The 22,767-nt window shown below is 44.6% G+C and overlaps 1 protein-coding gene and 1 non-coding gene across 4 annotated transcripts in view; both read left to right on the top strand.

Annotated features, from left to right (window-relative positions):
* BFAR (bifunctional apoptosis regulator) overlaps nt 1–22,767 on the top strand; it is a 49,957-nt gene that overhangs the window by 5,052 nt on the left and 22,138 nt on the right. For 2 of the 3 annotated variants that reach the window (XM_064362482.1, XM_064362483.1), the window contains exons 2-5: nt 6,395–6,730; nt 11,673–11,877; nt 13,196–13,365; nt 19,782–19,926. In XM_064362482.1, coding sequence (XP_064218552.1) covers nt 6,468–6,730; nt 11,673–11,877; nt 13,196–13,365; nt 19,782–19,926 — 783 coding nt within the window. In that variant the 5' untranslated portion in view covers nt 6,395–6,467. Of the gene's footprint in view, nt 1–6,394; nt 6,731–11,672; nt 11,878–13,195; nt 13,366–19,781; nt 19,927–22,767 lie in introns of those variants that run through there. The other variant, XM_064362484.1, reaches the window with a different exon arrangement.
* Nucleotides 6,236–6,297, top strand: LOC135269132 (U7 small nuclear RNA). Its single transcript, XR_010337440.1, has one exon. It is a non-coding gene; the product is annotated as a U7 small nuclear RNA (small nuclear RNA).

The following is a 22,767-nucleotide window of genomic DNA, read 5'->3' as shown; positions in this document are numbered from 1 at the left end:
CCTGAGGTCAGGAGTTTGAGACCAGCCTGGGCAACATGGTGAAACCCCGTCTCTGGTAAAAATACAAAAATTAGCTGGGCATGGTGGCAGGTGCCTGTAATCCCAGCAACTCTGGAGACTGAGACAAGAGAATCGCTTGAACTTGGGAGGCAGAGGTTGCCGTGAGCTGAGATCGTGCCACTGCACTCCAGCCTTGGTGATACAGTAAGACTCAGTCTCAATAAAATAAAATAAAATAAAAGACTAAAAACAAACAAAACCCAATAGTTAAGGTGTGGGTAACTTGATAACTACTCATAGTTTTTGATAGCTATCTGAGTTGCTGAACATCTAGAGTGTAGTACAGGATGGGTCCTTGAATATACGCCACAAGAAAAATAAAGAGGACAGGTTCCAGCGAGAGCCAGGATAGCCCCCGCCCTCATGTTACCCAACACCACTCAAGGCAGTGAATCACAGGGCTTCAAGGTCTAGGCAGCAAGTCAGTATCAGGTAAGCTAAGTCACCTTTGCCCTGCTGGTTTCGATCCTGTCCAGAAAGAAAATCTAGCTGGAGTTTGAAAACACGATGTTTTATACAGTAAGTGACTGGAAATGTTTCTCTTATATTAATGGGAGAGCTGGGTTTTGCCGCCTGCAGGAAGTGCACAAATTGTATTCTGTTTGAGGTTTCTGAACCTTGCCTTGCCAGAAACAAGTTCTTTAGTTACATGCATCACTGAGAGATTGTGTATGTTCCCAGCCCTTCCTTTTCTTTTACGGATTTAAGGATCCTTGTGTTTTGTCAGTTAGGCATGTCTTCAGGAAAAACAGAGAAGGTCATCTTGATGAGATATCTTGGAATTGTCCAAATCCTCAGAGATTATGACAGTTGTTTCCTACCAGTTTTGCCAACAATGATAAGTAATGACCTGACATGAAATCAAGAGAGGATGGTTTATTCTGGTCAATGAGTAAATACAATAAAAAAAGAAAAAAAAAAAGAAATCAAGAGGGGAAAGCTCTGGCCAGGCACACCTGTAACCCCAGCACTTTCAGAGGCCAAGGTAGGCAGATTGCTTGAGTTCAGGAGTTTAAGATCAGCCTAGGCAACATAGCAGAACCCCATCTCTGCACAAAACTAGTCCAGGCTACATAGGAGGCTAAGGCAGGAGGATCACATGAGCTTGGGGAGGTCAAGGCTACAGTGAGCCACAATCTCACCACGGCACTCCAGCCTGGGCGACAGAGTGGGACCTATCTCAAAAAAAAAAAAAAAAGAGAGAGACAGAGGAAAGCTCTAAGTTAACAGAACTTCAAAAGCTAGCTAGCCTAAAGCCAAACTGCCAGGAAACAACCATATATCCATTAGTACACTTGGAAGAAGGCGTCACATTATGGGACAGGGGATGAAACCTCGGGGGTCAGGTGGATAACAGAACTGGAAAGGACAGGTGGGAGAGGAATATAGCAAGATGACCCTGGCATGGCTGCTGAGTTCCTTAGCTCGAACTGGTCTTGTCATGCATGATGCAATTCCAGCGTTGTCAGATCTCCGTTTTTGTTGTTGTTGTTGTTGTTGTTTTGTTTTCCAAGAGAAGCCAGGAATCTAAATTTTTATGTCAAATCACATTTTTTTTTTCTGTAAATGCTGGCGCCACATTTAATTTAAAAGGAAAAGGGAGAAAAACACCAGGTGAAGGAAAGCCTGCCTGCAGGCCAGATGTTGCCCCAGTAGGGCCATGGCTGCTGGTGGTAAGACTGTTCTGGGACACAGAAGATGGATGATGATGATGATGATGATGATAATGGTGTGTCACCGTGGTGAGACTCACCTGCTTCCTTGTAATCACTGCAAGAGGCAGAAAGGTGTTGCACATTAAGACTGTCTTATCCCAATAGATCAACAGTATCTCTTAACCTCCTCTGGCCCCTTCTGAGAGCCTAATAAACCCTATAGACTGCCTTCCAGGAACATGCATGTACCATACATAAACACAAGCGTGGCACAGAATTCAGACTTCCCGAGGCATCTCTCCAAATTCCGGTTGAAGACCCAACTTTTTCTTCAGGAACCTCAGCTCTTCAGAATGACTCAGTCCCTATGGGAACTCCAGAGGTTTTGCTGTACTCTTCAGTTCTATGGTGTTCTATCGTTTGTAAACTGGTTTGTTTGCTGTTTTGTAGATTTTCCCAAACCCAGGCATTCTTCCCATTCGTTTTTGAACTGATTATTGCTTCTCCCTCCACCTTTTGGCTAAGATCAAGTGAACTGAGTAATTAACAGTTGTAGGCTGGGCATGGTGGCTCACGCCTGTAATCCAAGCACTTTGGAGGCCAAGGCGGGCGGATCACCTGAGGTCGGGAGTTCAAGACCAGCCTGACCAACATGGTGAAACCTTGTCTTTAAAAAAAAAAAAAAGAAAAAAAAACAGTTGTAATTTCCTGAACAGAAGTATATCCATATGAATGGAGCACAAGGGGTGGGAATAGAATGATTCTGCTCCCCGTAATTCTGTCCATTTCTGCTTCTACCCCTTATCTTTCGAGCCTTTGAGACAGGGAAAACAGTGAAGACAACAGTAGCTGAGAGCTGCTCCTAAGGCCTGCAGGCTGCTGCTGAGAGCTAGCCGCGTTTCTGGAGAACAGCTGTAAACATTCTTAGGAGCTGTAAGCCTTCTCAAAGAGGCCTTTAATTATTGCCAGTGCGGGAGGGTGTTTTTACCCAAATCAGAAAACTACAGCTTGTAACTTTGGTGTCAGCACTAGATTTTATCCCTGAAGAGGTACTTCCTTCCTTTAAAAGTACTGCTTTTTTTTTTTTTTTTTTGAGATGGAGTTTCGCTCTTGTTACCCAGGCTGGAGTGCAATGGCACGATCTCGGCTCACCGCAACCTCCGCCTCCTGGGTTCAAGCAATTCTCCTGCCTCAGCCTCCTAAGTAGCTGGGAATACAGGCACGCGCCACCATGCCCAGCTAATTTTTTATATTTTTTTTTAGTAGAGACGGGATTTCACCATGTTGACCAGGATGGTCTCGATCTCTTGATCTCTTGATCCACCCGCCTCGGCCTCCCAAAGTGCTGGGATTACAGGCGTGAGCCACCGCGCCCGGCCCCAAAAGTCCTGCTTTTTGAAATTTGTGTAAGTAACCCAAATACATACAGGCAAGTATTATAACAGAAAAGATTCTTTGGTTTTGTTTGTGGATGTAGACCCTATCACTGTTAGCTTTTGCTTTTTGAATTTAGGGAGAAATGAAACTAGCAAAACTCCTAAGAAGTAATCAAACTTCATGCAGTTTCTTCTCTTTTTTTTTTTTTTAATTTGAGATGGAGTTTCGCTGTGTCACCTAGGCTGGAGTGCAATGGTGCCATTCTCGTGCCTCAGCCTCCCGGGTAGCTAGGATTACAGGCACCCGCCACCACACTCAACTAATTTTTGTATTTTAGTAGAGGCGGGGTTTCACCATGTTGGCCAGGCTGGTCTCGAACTCCTGACCTCAGGTGATCCGCCTGCCTCAGCCTCCCAAAGTGCTGGGATTACAGGCGTGAGCCACTGTGCCTGGCCAATTGCTCCCATCTTTATGATCATCTTTTACTGTGACTAGATTTATTAATTTAGTTATATTTTTAAAATTTATGTTTATCTTATCTTCACCTAATTATCTTTTTTTTTCTTTTTTTTTTTTAAGATGGGATTTCACCATGTTGGTCAGGCTGGTCTTGAACTCCCGACCTCAGGTGATCCGCTCGCCTTGGCCTCCAAAGTGCTTGGATTACAGGCTTGAGCCACCACGCCTGGCCAAACCTAATTATCTTTTTATTGCTTGGATGAGTAGTCTCCATTCCACTTTTAACATGGGACTTAAAATTTAGCCGTGTTTATTCCCTGAGTTGAAGCTCTCCCACTATGTTTGGCCACAAGTAATATATATTTTTCACAACTGTATGTATTTTTTTACAATTATTATAAAAATCATACATTTCCATTAAAAAACAACTAGGAAATGCCGAAAACCAAAACCAAAAAGTCACTCGTGATCCTCCCCAATTAAACACACCTACTACTAACTCTTTGTCTTCTGTTCTCTATTTCTAGATTTGTTTATTTAAAATATGGTGTTTTTATGTACTATGTAAAATTTTGTACCCTATGAAGGGTGATAAAATTCTCCAATTGCTGTATTTTAGAAATAAAGTGAATTGGGCCAGGCTCAGTTATTCACACCTGTAATCCCAGCACTTTGGGAAGCTAAGGCAGGCGGATCACCCGAGGTTAGGAGTTCAAGACCAACCTGACCAACATGTTAAACCCTGTCTCTACTAAAAATACAAAATTAGCCAGACGTGGTGGTGCATGCCTGTAATCCCAGCTACTGAGGAGACTGAGGCAGGAGAATTGCTTGAACCTAGGAGGCAGAGGTTGCAGTGAGCTGAGATCCAGCTATTGCACTCCAGCCTGGGCAACAAGAGCAAAACTCTTGTGTCAAAAAAAAAATAATAAATTAAAAATAAAATAAAAGTCAGTGCTACCATTTATGGTAGAATTGCCATGTGCCAGGCTTTGTACTAGGCACTTGACTCACATTCTCTTTTTTTTCTTTTTGCTTGTCCAGAAACCTAGAGGCATTCTCTTATTTACTGCTGCAAACCTCCCACTGTGGTTAAGTACTATCACAGTCCCCCATGTATACACGAGCAGCTGAGGCTCACCGCTGGTAAATGGCAGAGGTGAGGTGAGAACCCAGGCCAGCCCAGCTGTGGGACCTGTGTTCCTTACCACTGTGCCTCCAGAGCAAGAAGTGTGAGCCCTTCCCTGCATGGTCAGTGAGTGCAACGGAAAGCGATTTTCTTTCTTTTCCTTCACAATAGCAAGATTGAGAAACTCACCAGTGATAGTATGAATATCATTTCTATAGCCCGTATTTGCACCATACAAATTCTGAGTCACTTTCCTTTACTGTCTCTAATCCTCACAAGAAATATTGATGGTTTATGTACTGTGACCAGCATTTCACAGTTGAAGAAACTTAATTGGCGAGCTCGAGTAACTTCTGCACAGTCACAGAGCTAGGGACTTGGGGAGTTAGGAGTCTAACTCCAAGATCTTCTGTGTCATACTACCTCTCTCCAGGATCTTCTGTGTCATACTACCTCTCAAAAACAAACAAAAAAATCGACGACCCAGATGAAAACAAGAAGAGCATGGTCCTTTGTCATTTGCATATTAGTAACATTAGCATGTTTCTGTGGCGCTGAGCTGGCTGGATCCAGAGGGCATGAGTTGCATGTTTGGGTTGATTTGGGGGAAAAGGGTATTATTGAGCCAAGGCAGATTTGGCCTGGCACAGCTGGAAAACAAGTCTTCACTCATTTCTTGGAATTGCTTCCATTAGAGCCTCTGAAGTCAAATATTTATAAAATATGATTGCCTAATGGGAAGACAGATTTGTGTGCATAAAAGAAGTGTTATTTACAGGAAGCATATCTGTTGTTACCAACCCCAGACATTTTGCCAGGCCAAGAAGCTGGTTTATTTAAAATCATAGACCTGGAAAGGCTGAGGAGGGTGGATCACCTGAGATCAGGAGTTCAAGACCAGCCTGGCCAACATGGCGAAAACCATCTCTACTAAAAATACAGAAATTAGCTGGGCCCAGTGGCAGGCACCTGTAATCCCAGCTACTCAGGAGGCTGAGGCAGAATTGCTTCAACCCGGGAGGTGGAGGTTGACGTGAGCCAAGATCGCGCCACTGCACTCCAGCCTGGGCCACAGAGTGAGACTCTGTCTCAAAAAAGAAAGGGAAATTTAATTGAGAATACTGAGACCAAGGAAATTTTATTTTCTAAGGAAATAGTGAAGGAGAAGGATTCAGAGTTTTCTGCCCACATCCTTTGAGTCTATTGAACCTTCTACTACATGTGTCATTTTGCTTTACTACTTTTGAAAATTATAACAAATAGGCTAGAAATTCAGTGCTGATTATGTGCTTTATGGTATGTGGATTTTAATAAATCAAATTTGTCACATTTAAAAATTAGAGTTTCAGCCTGGGCAATGTGGTGAAACCACATCTTTACTAAAAATAGAAAAATTTAGCCGAGTGTAGTGGTACACACCTGTAGACCCAGCTACTCAGGAGGCTGAGGAGGAAGGATCATCTGAGCCTGGGGAGTCAAGGCTACAGTGAGCTGCGATTGCACCACTGGACTACAGCCTTGGTGAGAATTAATGAATTAATAAAAATTAGAGCTTTAGTATTACAACTCCTTTAGAATTTGTTTAGAAGGTTTTCTGGTCTCTACCAGAAAGCCTCCTGTGCCCCTCCTAAAAAATTAGAGCTTTAATAGAATGACAATACTTTTAACTACTCTTCAAACTATTTGTCTTATTTTTGTCACTTTTTTTTTCTAGATTAATGATGTTTTGCAGCAGTTTTCTACATCTGAAATTTTCTATGTCTGTGGATCCCAGAATTTGCTAAGAAATGGAGGAACCTCAGAAATACTATCTGAACACAGTGGACCTTGAGAAAGATGACCCTCTCAAAAGCACCGGCCCTCAGATTTCTGTTAGTGAATTTTCTTGCCACTGCTGTTACGACATCCTGGTTAACCCCACCACCTTGAACTGTGGGCACAGCTTCTGCCGTCATTGCCTTGCTTTATGGTGGGCGTCTTCAAAGAAAACAGAATGTCCAGAATGCAGAGAAAAATGGGAAGGTTTCCCCAAAGTCAACATTCTCCTCAGGTAATGCTCAGCCTGTATTGTTAGCACAGACAGCCCATAAAATGTGGTTTCGCTCTTGTTTTGTTTTGTTTTGAGACGGAGTCTCGCTCTGTCCCTTAGGCTGGAGTGCAGTGGCGTGATCTCAGCGGCTCACTGCAACTTTTGCCTCCCGCATTCAAGTGATTCTCCTGCTTCAGCCTCCTGAGTAGCTGGGATTATAGGATTACAGGCGCATGCCACCACACCTGGCTGATTTTTGTATTTTTAGTAGAGACAGGGTTTCACCATGTTGGCCAGGATGGTCTTGAATTCCTGACCTCATGATCCACTGCCTTGGTGTCCCAAAGTGCTGGGATTACAGGCATGAGCCACCATTCCCTGCCTGCTTTTTCTTTTCTTTTCTTTTCTTTTTTTTTTTTAACAGAAATGGGGTCTGACTATGTTGCCCAGACTGGTCTCAAACTCCTCATCTCAAGTGATCCTCCCACTTCAGCCTCCCAAAGTGCTGGGATTACTTTGGTGTGAGCCACCATGTCCGGCCAATGGGCTTTCTCTTAATGGGAGCAGCAGTGTTTGAAAGGTCACAGACTTGGAGCTCACCTCCTTGGGGTCATAGTGGATCTGCTGGAATATGAATTAGGGAGCTCAAGGAGCTGGAAATCCAGATTCCCTTCTTCATAGATGAACATGACTTTTTAAGTTGTTTATTATGAATGAAGGAAAGAAAGTCTGGTTAGCAGACCATTGCTTATGACCCTGTCATATAAAGGCCAGACGAGTGGCTCACACCTGTAATCCCAACACTTTGGGAAGCTGAGGCAGGAAAATTGCTTGATACTGGGAATGTAAAAACAGCCTGGGCAAAACGGTGAGTCCTCATCTCTACAGAAAGTTTTAAAAGTTAGCCAGGTATGGTGGCACATGCCTGTAGCCCCAGCTATGCAGATGGCTGAGGTGGGAGGATTGCTTCAACCTGGGAGGTAGAGGCTGCAGTGAGCCCACACCACTACACTCCAGCCTGGGCAACAGAGCAAGACCCTGTCTCAAAAAAAATTAAAAAAAAAAAGGAAAGCAAGCAAGCAAATGATGTAACTGTACAATTGTGAATAACTGATTTGATGCTGATATTCATAATCTTTAACCTCAGTTCCAGTTAATCACATTAATAGAATTTCTCATGTATAACATCACATTGCCAAAGCCACCTTTCAGATAGGTTGTTTTTTTTTTTGCTTCCTTGGCTGGTAATGTACTTGTGAAGTCTCTGAGGCTTAAATCCTCTTCCCCTCTTCTATTGTCTTGGCAATGCACGTGGCCTTCTTGATTTCAATAAAGTATTAGAAAGTTCCATGAACCCAACCTTTTCACTGAAGATGTGTTTACACTTTGTTCTTACCTGTCAGTCTTGCTTTAGCTGAAGGTTAAATTTAATCTTAAATTAGAGGAGGGTTCTTTGTATATAACTGAAAATAAAGAGCCCTACATTATAAGCTGATAGTTGGTCTTTCTCTTATTACTGAATTTTGCTTTTTTCCCTTCTTATAAATTGAATTTAACATAAGCACTTGCTCTCTCTCTCTCTCCACACACACACACACACGTACACACTCACTCTTTCCCTCTCTCTCTCTCTCATTGTTTGTATTCTTTAAGATGAAGTCTCGCTCTGTCACCCAGGCTGGAGTCCAATGGTGCAGTCTTGGCTCGTTGCAACCTTCACCTCCCAGGTTCAAGTGATTCTCCTGCTTCAGCCTCCTGAGTAGCTGGGATTACAGGCGCCCACCACCACACTCAGCTAATTTCTGGTTTGTTTTGTTTTTTTGAGACTGAGTTTTGTGTTTTGTTTTTTTTTTTTTAAAGATGGGGTTTTACCATGATGGCCACGCTGGTTTTGAACTCCTGACCTCAGGTGATCCACCCACCTCGGCCTCCCAAAGTGCTAGAATTACAGGCTTAAGCCACCGTGCCCGGTGAGTTTTGCTCTTGTTGCCCAGGCTGGAGTGCAATGGTGTGATCTCACCTTACTGCAGCCTCTGCATCTTGGGTTCAAGTGATTCTCCAGCCTCAGCCTCCCAAGTAGCTGGGATTACAGGCATGTGCCACCACGCCCAGCTATTTTTTTTTTTTTTTGAAACAGAGTCTTACTCTGTCACCAGGTGCCAGGCTGGAGTGCAGTGGCGTAGTCTCGGCTCACTGCAACCTCCACCTCCTGGGTTCAAGCAGTTCTCCTGCCTCAGCCTCCCTAGTAGCTGGGACTACAGGTGCATGCCACCACACCCAGCTAATTTTTGTATTTTAGTAGAGATAGGTTTCACCATGTTGACCATGATGGTCTCGATCTCCTGACTTTGTGATCCGCCCTCCTCGGCCTTCTAAAGTGCTGGGATTACAGGCGTGAGCCACCCTGCCTGGCCAATTTTGTATTTTCAGTAGAGAAGGGGTTTCTCCATTTTGGTCAAGCTGGTCTTGAACTCCCGACTTCAGGTGATCCATCTGCCTTGGCCCCACAAAGTGCTAGGATTACAGGCGTGAGCCACCTTACCTGGCCTAATTTTTGGATTTTTTTTTTTTTTTTTTGAGACAGAGTTTCGCTCTTGTTACCCAGGCTGGAGTGCAATGGCGCGATCTCGGCTCACCGCAACCTCCGCCTCCTGGATTCAAGCAATTCTCCTGCCTCAGCCTCCCGAGTAGCTGGGACTACAGGCGTGTGCCACCATGCCCAGCTAATTTTTTTTTTTTGAGACGGAGTTTCGCTCTTGTTACCCAGGCTGGAGTGCAATGGCGCGATCTCGGCTCACCGCAACCTCCGCCTCCTGAGTTCAGGCAATTCTCCTGCCTCAGCCTCCTGAGTAGCTGGGATTACAGGCACGCGCCACTATGCCCAGTTAATTTTTTGTATTTTTAGTAGAGACGGGGTTTCACCATGTTGACCAGGATGGTCTCGATCTCTTGACCTCGTGATCCACCCGCCTCGGCCTCCCAAAGTGCTGGGATTACAGGCTTGAGCCACCGCGCCCGGCCAATTTTTGGATTTTTACTAGAGACGGGGTTTCACCATTTTGCCCGGGCTGGTCTCAAATTCCTGACCTCAAGTGACCCGTCCATCTTGGCCTTCCAAAGTGCTGGGATTACAGGCATGAACCACCGTGCCTGGCCTGGGCCCTTCTTTTAAAAATAGTGGAAAATTGGCTGGGCGTGGTGGCACATGCCTGTAATCTCAGCATTTTAGGAGGTGAAGGCAGGTGGATCACGAGGTCAGGAGATCGAGACCATCCTGCCAGCATGGTGAAACTCTGTCTCTACTAAAAATACAAAAATTAGCAGGGTGTGGTGGCGCATATCTGTAATCCCAGCTACTCAGGAGGCTGATGCAGGAGAACTGCTTGAACCAGGGAGGCAGAGGTTGCAGTGAGCTGAGATTGCACCATGGCACTCCAGCCTGGCAACAGAGGGAGACTCCTTCTCAAAAAAAAAAAAGAAAAAGAAACTGGAAAATTACTGATTAAACTAAAGATCCCTTTGACACCTCCTTTTCCCATCTTAGAATCCTTTCCTTCCTTTTTCCCCAGAGTAGTTTCGGTTATGACTTAGTTGTGCTTTTGTTCAGATTTTTAAAAATACTTAAAAAAAAAAAAAAAAAAAAAAAAACTTTTTAATAGAGATGAGGTCTCACTATGTTGCCCAGGCTGGTCTTCTTGAACTCAAGTGATCCTCCTGCCTAAGCCTCTTACGATGCTGAGATTACAGGCGTGAGTCACCACACCTGACCTCAGATTTTCAAAAGTACTCTTTTTTGAGACAGAGTCTCGTTCTATTGCCCAGGCTGCAATAGAACGATCCCAGCTTACTACAGTGAGATCCCAGCTGGTGCGATCCCAGCTCACTACAGCCTCCTTCTCCCAGGTTCAAGCAATTCTCCTGCTTCAGCCTCCTGAGTAGCTGGGATTACAGGTGCCCACCACCACACCCAGTTGATTTTTGTATTTTTAGTAAAAACATGATCTCAGCTTACTGCAACCTCCACCTCCTTCAAGTGATTCTCATGTGTCAGCCTCCTCAGTAGCTGGGATTACAGGCATGCGCCATTATGCCAGGCTAATTTTTGTATTTTTTTAGTAGAGACAGGGTTTTGTCATGTTGGCCTGGCTGGTCCTGAACTCCTGGCCTCAAGTGATCCGCCTGCCTCGGCCCCCCAAGGTACTGGGATTATAGGTGTGAGCCACCACACCCAGCCTGGCACATGTATGTTTAAAAGTATTTTTAAGCCAGGCACAGTGGCTCATGCCTGAAATCCCAGCATTTTGGGAGGCTGAGGTGGGCAGATTTTCTGAGCTCAGGAGTTTGATACCAGCCTGGGCACCATGGTGAAACCTTGTCTCTACTGAAAATACAAAAAAAAAAGAGTTAGCTGGGTGTGGTGGTGTGTGCCAGTGAGCCGAGATCAGGCCATTGCACTCCAGCCTCTGTCTCCAAAAAAAAAAAAAAAAAAAAAAAAAACACCAAAAACTGGCCGGTGCATTGGCTCATGCCTATAATCCCAGCGCTTTGAGAGGCTGAGGCAGGCAGATCATGAAGTCAGGAGTTCGAGAGCAGCCTGGCCAACATGGTGAAACCCCATCTCTACTAAAAATACAAAAGGTTAGCCGGGCGTGGTGTCAGCTGCCTGTAATCCCAGCTACTCAGGAGGCTGAGGTAGGAGAATGGCTTGAACCCAGGAGGCAGAGGTTGCAGTGAGCCAAGACTGTGCCACTGCACTCCAGCCTGGGCAACAGAGCAAGACTCCATCAAAAAAAAAAAAGAGAGAGAGAGAAAGTAATAGTAAACAACCCAATAGATTGTTTCTAATTTTTTGCTTTTACCGACAGGACGATAATACATTTCTTGTCAATTCTCCTAGGGTAACTATATGTTATTAGATGTTGACTACCAGTTTTACACCTTTTTTTTTTTCTATTCTCCATAGGGATGCCATTGAAAAGTTATTTCCTGATGCCATTAGGATGAGACTTGAAGACATTCAGCAGAATAATGACATAGTCCAAAGTCTTGCAGCCTTTCAGAAATATGGAAACGATCAGATTCCTTTAGCTCCCAGCACAGGCCGAGTGAATCAGCAGAGGGGAGGGGGATTTTTTTCTGGTGTGCTCACAGCTTTAACTGGAGTGGCAGTAAGTCGATCGCTGTGTTCCTCTGTGTCCCCCACACCTCACCCTTCAACCCCTGATTGCCACTGAAGTCAGTTCTGTTGAAATCACTTAAACAATTGATGTGACTGCATGTAATTCACTGCATACATTGAAATCTGCTGGGTTCTGTGATTTCTTCAGGTATGTTTCTTACTCAGGTAGATCATTTAATAGTACCTAGTAAATGAAGAAAGGTGGTAGAACTGGAATTCAAGACCAAGTCTGGCTTGGTAATAAAATATATTTTTTTTTCTTTTTGAGACAGAGTCTTGCTCTGTCGCCCAGGCTAGAGTGCAATGGTGCAATCTAGGTAAAAGCGTTCTTTTAGGGTGATGAAAATGTTTTAAAACCAGCTGTGGTGATGATTATACATTTTTGTGAACACGTTAAAAACCATGGATTCTGTACTTCAAATGTGTGAATTTTATGTAGATTACATCTCTCTCTCTCTTTTTTTTTTTTTAAATAGAGATGAGGTTTCACCATATTGGCCAGGAAGGTCTGATCTCCTGACATCGTGATCCGCCCACCTTGGCCTCCCAAAGTGCTGGGATTACAGGCGTGAGCCACCGTTTTTTGTTTTTTTTTTTTTGTTTTTTTTTTTAATATGAATTCTTGCCCTGTTGCCTAGACTGGAGTTCAGTGGCATCATCTTGGCTCACTGTAGCCTCCACCTCCTGGGTTCAAGCGTTTCTCCTGCCTCAGCTTCCCGAGTAGCTAGGATTACAGACATGCGTCACCACACCCAGCTAATTTTTGTATTTTTAGTAGAGATGGGATTTCACCATGTTGGTCAGGCTGGTCTGGAACTGCTGACCTCGAGTGATCCACCTGCCTTGGACTCCCAAAGTGCCGGGATTATAGGGATGAGCCATTGTGCCCTGCCTTCCTTGGTAATACAATCTTAAGAACACACCAGTTAACTAAATTCCATTGTGAAGACTTTTTTCTTTCAAAGTTCTGTGCATTAAAAATCTAAATGTTTTTCCAATAGAAAAGACACTAGTTAGTTATGTTGAGCAAGTTGATGAAGTCAAGGCGCCAGCTGCTTCCAGGCGCCTGAGATGAGTCCTGTTCTCACCTCTGTACCCTCACTGCCGAGCAATCAGCAGAGAGAGGTACCCAAGGAGAGCTGTGCTCCCCAGTTCTCTGTGGCAGTGGTGTTGCCCTGCTTCTGTGTGCAGACTCCATGTCATTTCCTATGAGCTCAGACTCTTCCTTTCCCTGCCTCCCAGCCACATATTTAGAAACTGGCATCTCTGCCTCTCCATGGTTTGAAGTCCCTGTCACTTTTCCCCAGGTGGTCCTGCTTGTCTATCACTGGAGCAGCAAGGAATCTGAACATGACCTCCTGGTCCACAAAGCTGTGTCAAAATGGACAGCAGAAGAAGTTGTCCTCTGGCTGGAGCAGCTGGGCCCTTGGACATCTCCTTACAGGGAAAGGTTTTTATCTGAACGAGTAAATGGAAGGTGAGGAGCAAAGTCTTCTGACACACCATGGACATTTTAGAAAACAGCTTTATTGATATATAATCCACGTTGGGCACGGTGGCTCACACCTGTATTCCCAGCACTTTGGGAGGATGAGGCGGACGGGTCATTTGAGGTCAGGAGTTTGAGACCAGCCTGACAAATACAGTGAAACCTCATCTCTACTAAAAATACAAAAAAAAAAAAAAAAAAAATAGCTGAGCATGGTGATACATGCCTGTAATGCCAGCTATTTGCGAGGCTAAGGCAGGAGAGTCTCTTGAACACAAAAGGTGGAAGTTGCAGTGAGCCGAGATCATGCCACTGCGCTCCAGCCTAGGCAACCGGGCAAGACTCTATCTCAAAAGAGAGAGATGTAATCCACATAAAATTCTCATGTTTGAAGTACACAATCCATGGTTTTTAATATGTTCCCAAATATGTGTAATCATGACTACAGTTGGTTTTAGAACATTTTCAGCACCCTAAAAGAAAGCTTTTACCCTTTAGTTAATCCTCATTTCTCCCCAACCCCCTGCCCTGGCAAACACTGTCCTACTCTCTGTCTCTGTGGATTTGCCTATTTTGGACATTTCATGTAAATGGATTCATACAATATGTGGTATTTTGTGTCAGACTTTTTCACTTAGCATAATTTTTTTCAAAGTTTACCCATGACATAGCATGTATCAGTACTTCGTTTCTGTTTTTTTGAGATGGAGTCTAGCTCTGTTGCCAAGACTGGGGAGTACAGTGGCCTAATCTCAGCTCACTGCAACCTCCACCTCCTGGGTTCCAGCGATTCTCCTGCCTCAGCCTCCTGAGTAGCTGAGATGCACCTGCCACCACGCCCAGAAATTTTTGTATTTTTAGTAGAGGGGAGGTTTCACTGTGTTGGCCAGGCTGGTCTTGAACTCCTGACCTTATGATTCACCCGCCTCAGCCTCCCAAAGTGCTGGGATTACAGGCGTTAGCCATCACGCCCAACCACTTTGTTCCTTTTTTTTTTTTTAATTGTGTTTTGTTGCACTGTTCAGATACTTTGTTCCTTTTTATAGCTGAATAATATTCTACTGTAAGAGTATACTGTATTTTATTTATCCATTCATTGGTTGATGGACATTTGGGATAATTCCATGTTTTGGCTCTTATGAATAATGATGCTGTGATTGTTCATGTGCAGATTCTTTTTTCTTTCTTCTTTTTTTTTTTTTTTGAGATAGAGTCTTGCTCTGTCACCCATGGGCTTGGGTGTAGTGGTGTGATCTTGGCTCACTGCAACCTCTGCCTCCCGGTTTCAAGCTATTCTCCTGTCTCAGCCTCCTAAGTAGCTGGAATTACAGGTGGGCGCTACCATGCCCAGCTAATTTTTGTATTTTTAGTAGAGATGGGGTTTCACCATGTTGGTCAGGCTGGTCTCGAACTCTTGACCTCATGATCCACCCGCCTCGGCCTCCCAAAGTGCTGGGATTACAGGCATGATCCACTGTGCCTGGCCCATGTGCAGATTCTTGCATGAACATGTATTTTCTTTCTTTTTTTTTTTCTTATCAGTGGTTTGGCAGAGCCAGTGCGCTCCCTCTGTGACTCTTGCCAAAGAGAACATGTATTTTCAATACTGTCTTGAAGTGGAATGACTGATACATATGGTAACTTTATTCTGACTTTATATACTGTCAAACTATTTTCCACAGCAGCTATACTGTTTTATGTCCATGACATTTAAATATTTTTGTTGCTTTCAGATTATAAAATTTTGTAAGGAAAAATTTTCTCTAATCACCAGAATCAACACAGAAGACTTCTGTGACCAAACGTGTGGGGTTCTTATACACACACCCAGCAGCAGACACCAGCTGGGTGTCCTCTAATTCATTTCCCACACTGTCTACCCAGAGATAGTGTCAGATTCCACAGGGTGAAGGCACTGTCCCCAAGACTGCTCCTGACTAATACTAGTTACACATCCAGGCTTCCAGAATTTCTGACCTATCAATTTCAAGTTGGAGTTCCCATGCCTTCCTCTTTGGGTTCGATTAATTTGCTGGAGCATCTCACAGAACTCAGGGAAACACACACTTACATTCACTGGTTTATTATAAAGGATATTGCAAAGGATAAAGAGACGCTTGGGGCAAGGTATGGGGGAAGGGGCACAGAGCTTCCATGCTCTCCATGGGTGCGCTCCCCTCTAGGAACCTCACTTGCTTAGCTATCCAGAAGCTTGCTGAATACTGTCCTCTTGAGTTTTTTTGTTTTTGTTTTTGTTTTTTTCAGACAGGGTCTTACTCTGTAGCCCCAGGCTGGAGTGCAGTGGTACAACCTTGACTCACTGCAACCTCTGCCTCTCGGGCTCAAGGAATTCTCCTACCTCAGCCTCCAAAGTAGCTGGAACTACAGGCATGTGCCGTCACGCCCAGCTAATTTTTGTATTTTTAATAGAGTTTTGCCATGTCGTCCAGGCTGGTCTTGAACTCCTGGACTCAAATGATCTGCCTACCTGAGCCTCCCAAAGATTTGTGATTACAGGCATGAGCCCTACACCCTCCTTATGGGAAATTCTGAAGACCCACAGTCACAAAGAGGGAAAGATGAAAGTGAAAGAGAGCCAGAGGTCAGATGCTTGCCCTGAGGCCCCACATACCTGACTTTTTTTTTTTGAGATGGAGTCTCGCTCTGTTGCCCGGTCTGGTGTGGCTGGAGTGTAGTGGCGTGATCTCGGCTCACTGCAACCTCCACCTCTGAGGTACAAGCTATTCTGCTGCTTCAGTCTCCCGAGTAGCTGGGATTAAGGGCGTGCACCACCAATCCCAGCTAATTTTTGTATTTTTAGTAGAGATGAGGTTTCACCATGTTGACCAGGCTGGTGTTGAATTCCTGACCTCAGGTGATCCGCCTGCTTTGACCTCCCAGAGTGCCGGGATTACAGGCGTGAGCCAACACGCCCAGCCTCCACCATTTTAACACAGATTGGAATGAGGGATGTAACAGCTATGAGCCGGGAACTATGGACAAAAGCCAATATATAACACCACATTAATATATATTTATTTTTATTTTATTTTATTTTTTTGAGATGGAGTCTCACTCTGTCTCCCAGGCTGGAGTGCAGTGGCAGTGATCTGGGCTCACCGCAACCTCCGCCTCCTGGGTTCAGTCAATTCTCCTGCCTCAGCCTCCTGAGTAGCTGGGATTACAGGCACGTGCCACCGTGCCCAGCTAATTTTTTGTATTTTTAGTAGAGACGGGGTTTCACCATGTTGACCAGGATGGTCTCGATCTCTTGACCTCGTGATCCACCCGCCTCGGCCTCCCAAAGCTAATTTTTATATTTTTAGTAGAGATGAGGTTTCGTCATGTTGGTCAGGCTGGTCTCAAACACCCGACCTCTGGTGATCTGCCCACTTCAGCCTCCCCAAGTGCTGGGATTACAGGCATGAGCCACCATGCCTGGCAAATGTATATTTATTTTTTAAAAAATAATATCGAACTTGGTGGGCACAGTGGCTCATGCCTGTAATCCCAGAACTTTGGAGGCCAAGATGGGCGTATCACCTGAGGTCGGGAGTTCAAGACCTGCCTGACCAACATGGAGAAACCCCGTCTCCACTAAAAATACAAAATTAGCTGGGAGTAGGGGCCCATGCCTATAATCCCAGCTACTCGGGAGGCTGAGGCAGGGAAATCGCTTGAAGCCAGGAGGCAGAGGTTGCAGTGAGCCAAGATCGCACCATTGCACTCCAGCCTGGGTGACAGAGCTAGTTTCTGTCTCAAAATAACAATAATAGTAATAATAATAATAACAATATAGACATATGTGATATTGAAAGTGACATACCTTTGTAATCCTAATCTTCAGAAAAACACTTACCTTGCTAGACATCTTTCCAGATGTTTCAGTACTTATACAGATATAAATATGTAAATGTGTATTTTTAAATTTTAAACTGAAAATATGATTGTACTAAACAGATCTGTTTGTATATATACATGTACATATATATTTACATCTGTATCCACCCCCTGAGTAAGGGTGTTATGTATAATATCACATAGTGATAATAGCAGCCACTCTCCCTAATTCGTTTGTTTCAGACACCCACTTCACTCACTGCCTGGCTGCCTGACTGCCACCCCTCCCACTCCAGTGACTTTTGCCCTCCTCTCCACTGAGCTTTCAATACTTAACTCTTTTTTGAGGAAATGACATGCTTCTACTTCAATTTGCTTTACATAGAAATTCACCTCCCGCTGGGCGCGGTGGCTCACGCCTGTAATCCCAGCACTTTGGGAGGCCGAGGAGGGCGGATCACGAGGTCAAGAGATCGAGACCATCCTGGTCAACATGGTGAAACCCCGTCTCTACTAAAAATACAAAAATTAGCTGGGCATGGTGGCGCGCACCTGTAGTCCCAACTACTCGGGAGGCTGAGGCAGGAGAATTGCTTGAACCCAGGAGGTGGAGGTTGCGGTGAGCCGAGATCGTGCCATTGCACTACAGCCTGGGTAACAAGAGCGAAACTTCGTCTCAAAAAAAAAAAAAAATACAAAAATTAGCTGGGCATGGTGGTGCGCGCCTGTAGTCCCAGCTACTCGGGAGGCTGAGGCAGGAGAATTGCTTGAACCCAGGAGGCGGAGGTTGCAGTGAGCCGAGATCGCACCATTGCACTCCAGCCTGGGTAACAACAGCGAAACTCCGTCTCAAAAAAGAAAAAAAAAAATAGCTCTTTGGCCAGCTTACAGTGATGTTTTTAATGATGAATCACTGTGGAGGGGAATTCATGTGTTTTCTTTTTCTTGTGTTTTTTTTTTTTTTTTACATTGAGACAGAGTCGTGCTCTGTCACCCAGGCTGAAGTGCAGTGCCATGATATCAGCGCACTGTAACCTCCACCTCCTGAGTTCAAGCGATTCTCCTGCCTCAGCCTTCTGAGTAACTGGGATTACAGGTGCACACCACCACACCTTGCTAATTTTTAAATTTTTAGTAGAGACAGAGTTTTACCACATTGGCCACGCCGGTCTTGAACTCCTGACCTCAGGTGATCTTCCTTGCTTGGCCTCCCAAAGCTTGAGATTATAGGCGTGAGCCACCACCCCTAGCCTTTTTTGCGGGGATTGTTTTGAGACGAAGTCTTGCTGTCTAACCCAGGTTGGAGTGCAGTGGCATAATCTTAGCTCACTGCAGCCTCCGCCTACCGGGTTCAAACAATTCTCTTACCTCAGCTTCCTCAGTAGCTAGGACTAGAGGTGCAAGCTACCACACCTAGCTAATTAGTATTTTTAGTAGAGACAGGGTTTTGCCATGTTGGCCAGGCTGGTCTCAAACTCCTGATCTCAGATGATTTACCCGCCTCAGCCTCCGAAAGTGCTGAGATTACAGGCGTGAGCCACTGTCCCCAGCCAGAATTCATGTTTCCTGATGAAACCAGATACAATATCTCCAGTAGTTTTTATTAAAGTAAATCCCTACTGTAAAACAACTACTTTTTTTTTCTTCAAGAGAGTCTCTCTGACATCCAGACTAGAGTGCAGTAGCACTATCATAACTCACTACAGTCTCAAAGTCCTACATTCAAGCAATCCTTCTGCTTCAGCAGCCCAAGTAATTAAAACGACAGGTGCATGCCACCATGCCTGGCGAATTTTCTGGTTTTTTGGAAAGACAGAGTCTCATTGTGTTGCCCAGGTTTGTCTCACCTGGGCTCAAGTAATACTTCTGCCTTAGCCTACCAAAGCAGAGTATTATGTGAGAGGTCAGAGCATATAACTGAAAGCTCAAAGGTATAGGAACAAAACAGACCTAGGAATGCCTTGGGAAAGTGACCTTATTTTTCTAAATGAGTTTTCTTTTTTTTTGAGATGGAGTCTCACTCTGTCACCCGGGCTGGCGGCTGGAGTGCAGAGCAAGATTTTAGCTCACTACAACCTCCACCTCCTGGGTTCAAGCAATTCTCCTGCCTCAGCCTCCCAAGTAGCTGGGATTATAGGCATGCGCCACCAAGCCTGGCTAAGTTTTGTACTTTTAGTAGAGATGGGGTTTCACCATGTTGGCTGGGCTGGTGTTAAACTCCTGACTTCAAGTGATCCACCCACCTCGGCCTCCCAAAGTGTTGGGATTAGGCATGGGCCACTGTGCCCTACCAAAGCGAGTTTTCTGACCTACAAAAGCAGCATAATGCTACCTACCCTGAAGAACTGTTTTACGAATCAGTGATAACTTCTGAAAATATTTACAGATAGTCACTGGTAAATAGTAAGCATTCAATTATTTGTTGCTATTAATGCCACTAAATGTGAACTGTCTCACCATACTGCAAGCCTAAGGAATTTATGTTGATAAGATGGAACTCTGAGTGTAGAAAGTTTGCTTCCAGTATATAATTGCAAAATAAATCTCCTCCTACCTCTCCACAGGTTACTTTTAACTTTGACAGAGGAAGAATTTTCCAAGTCGCCATATACCATAGAAAACAGCAGCCACAGGAGAGCCATCCTCATGGAGCTGGAACGTGTAAAAGCATTAGGTGTGAAGCCCCCCCAGAATCTCTGGGAATATAAGGTGAATGCTTTAATTTTTTTTTAGTTATTATTACTGCTATTTTGCTTTTTATTTTTGTTGATTTTTTTATTTTCAGTTTTTTATTTTTTTATTTTTGGCTCATTTATGTATTTATTGAGACAGAGTTCTGTTCTGTTGCCCAGGCTGGAGTGCAGTGGCACAATCTCAGCTCAATGCTACCCCTGCCTCCCAGGTTCAATCCTCGAGAGTAGGTGGGATTACCACACTCAGCTAATTTCTTCTTCTTCTTTTTTTTTTTTCCTGGCTCACTGCAACCTCCCATCTCCCAGGGTCAAGTGATTCTCCTGCCTCAGCTTACCAAACATCTGGGATTACAGGCAAATTCTACCATGACCAGCTAATATTTATGTTTTTAGTAGAGATGGGGTTTCAGGATGTTGCCCACACTGGTCTTAAAGTCCTGACCTCATGTGATCTGGCCGCCTCAGCCTCCCAACTGCTGGGATTACAGGCATGAGCCACCGTGCCCAGCCTTGTTTTACAAACAAATACACTGAATATTTTATTTGCTTTTAAAATAGAGTTCTAGGGATCTAGGCCAGGAGTTGGAAACCAGCCTGGGTAACAAAGCACAAGCCTATCTCTAAAAGTTAGCTGGGCATGGTGGTGTGCACGTATAGTCTGAGCTACCAGGGAGGCTGAGGTAGGAGGATCATCTGAGCCTTGGGGGTTGAGGCTGTAATAAATGATGATTGTACAACTGCACTCCAGCCTAGGCGACAGAGCAAGACCTTGTCTCAAAATAATAATAGGCTGGGCACAGTGGCTCACGCCTGTAATCCCAGCACTTTGGGAGGCTGAGGCGGGCGGATCACCTGAGGTCAGGAGTTCCAGACCAGCCTGGCCAACAGGGTGAAACCCTGTCTCTACTAAAAATACAAAACTTAGCCAGGAGTGGTGGTGAGTGCCTGTAATCATAGCTACTCATGAGGCTGAGGCAGGTGAATTGCTTGAACCCAAGAGGCGGAGGCTGCAGAGAGCTGAGATCGTGCCACTGTACTCCAGCCTGGGTGACAGTGAGACTCCATCTCAAAATAATAATAATAATATAAGGAAAGAGATGCTCATGTGTTTTGGGGAACCTGAATTGTTGCAATATCACTGGAGGACAATTTGTCAATAACATTTAAATTTAAACCACACCGGCTCCTTAAGCCAGCATTTCACACCTTTGCACTTAGAATGAAGGCAGCACGGTATGGTGATCAACACTGCTGCACTCCAGCCTGGGGGACAGAGCAAGACTCCATCTCAGGAAAACAAACAAAGAACAAAAACAAAAAGAGTGAAGCTCTGGGCTGGGCATGGTGGCTCACAACTATAATGCCAGTACTTTGGAAGACTGAGGTGGGAGGATTGCTTGAGCCCAGGAGTTCAAGACTAGCCTGGGTAATATGGCAAGACCTCATTTCTATAAAAAGAAAACACACACACACAAAAATTAGTTGAGTGTGATGGTACTACTCAGGAGGCTGCTGTGCCAGCCACTTGGGAGGCTGAGGCTGTAGTGAACCATGACTCAAGCCACTGCACTCCAACCTGGGCAACAGAATGAGACCCTGTTTCAAAAAAAGTAAGGCCCTGGCACTAGCCTCCCTGGGCCAGCTCCTTGAAGACACACTGCCTGTTGGAATACCAGCAAGTATCTGCACCCCTCTTTGCCTGTTTCCTCCTGGGTAAATAACCTTACAGGATCATTGTGAGACTCTAACGTTTGATTAACGGAAAGTCATTAAACAAGTTATTCACTGCAGCATTGTTGTTAATTACAGGGAGTAGAAAACAACAGTGCCCCTTATTAGGAGCAAGTTGAATAAGGCACACCCATGTAGGCAGCCACTGGAAAAGCGGACGGAGACTCTTTGTTAATAAGGAACATTCGCCCAGGTGCGGTGGCTCACGCCTGTAATGCCAACACTTTAGGAGGCCTAAGTAGGCACAACACGTAAAGTCAGGAGTTCAAGACCAGCCTGGCCAACATGGCAAAACCCCATCTCTACTAAAATATATAAAAATTAGCCACATATGGTAGTGTGCGCCTGTAATCCCAGCTACTCGGGAGACTGAGGCCAGAGAATTCCTTGAACCTGGGAGGCGGAGGCTACAGTGAGCCAAGATTGTGCCACTGCACTCCAGCCTAGGCGACAGAGCAAGACTCTGTCTCAAAAAAAATAAATAAGGAAGATTGTTCAAGATGTATTGGTAACTAAAAACAGAGAAAAGCATATTAGAAAACATAATGCATATGTTTGCATATGCATAGAAAATTTCTGGATGAATGCAGAAAATGTTACCAGCTTAAATGAGATTTGGATGGGAAGGAAAACTTTATTTGTCAGTTAAGGGAGTTATTACATTTGAAAAAATGCTTGTTTATGGACTGAGCGTGGTGGCTCTTGCCTGTAATTCCAGCACTTTGGGAGGCCGAGGTGGGTGGATCACTTGAGGCCAGGAGTTCCAGACCAGGCTGGCTGACATGGTAAAACCTCATCTCTACTAAAAACACAAAAATTAGCTGGGTGTGGTGGTGGGCGCCTATAGTCCCAGCTACTCAGGAGGCCGCAGCAGGAGAATTGCTTGACCCGGAAGGCAGAGGTTGCAGTGAGTTGAGGTCGTGCCACTGCACTCCAGCCTGGGTGACAGAGTGAGACTCTCTCTCAAAAAAAGAAAAAAATTATTGTTTACTATGTGCATGTATTACTTTGATAACTAGTTTCAAATATTTTAAAGAATGGGTGTGGGGTTCCTGAAGTAGAATATTTGTTATTTTTTGTGTTATTAGGTTTGTTTTCATTTTTGTTTTTTTTGAGACAGTCTCAC

The sequence above is a fragment of the Aotus nancymaae genome, unplaced genomic scaffold, assembly GCF_030222135.1.
Source record: "Aotus nancymaae isolate 86718 unplaced genomic scaffold, 86718_ANA_hifiasm-v0.15.2.pri h1tg000049l, whole genome shotgun sequence".
Taxonomy (NCBI): domain Eukaryota; kingdom Metazoa; phylum Chordata; class Mammalia; order Primates; family Aotidae; genus Aotus; species Aotus nancymaae.
The sequence above is the reverse complement of the archived record's forward strand: the minus strand, read 5'-3'. Positions and strand labels throughout refer to the sequence as shown.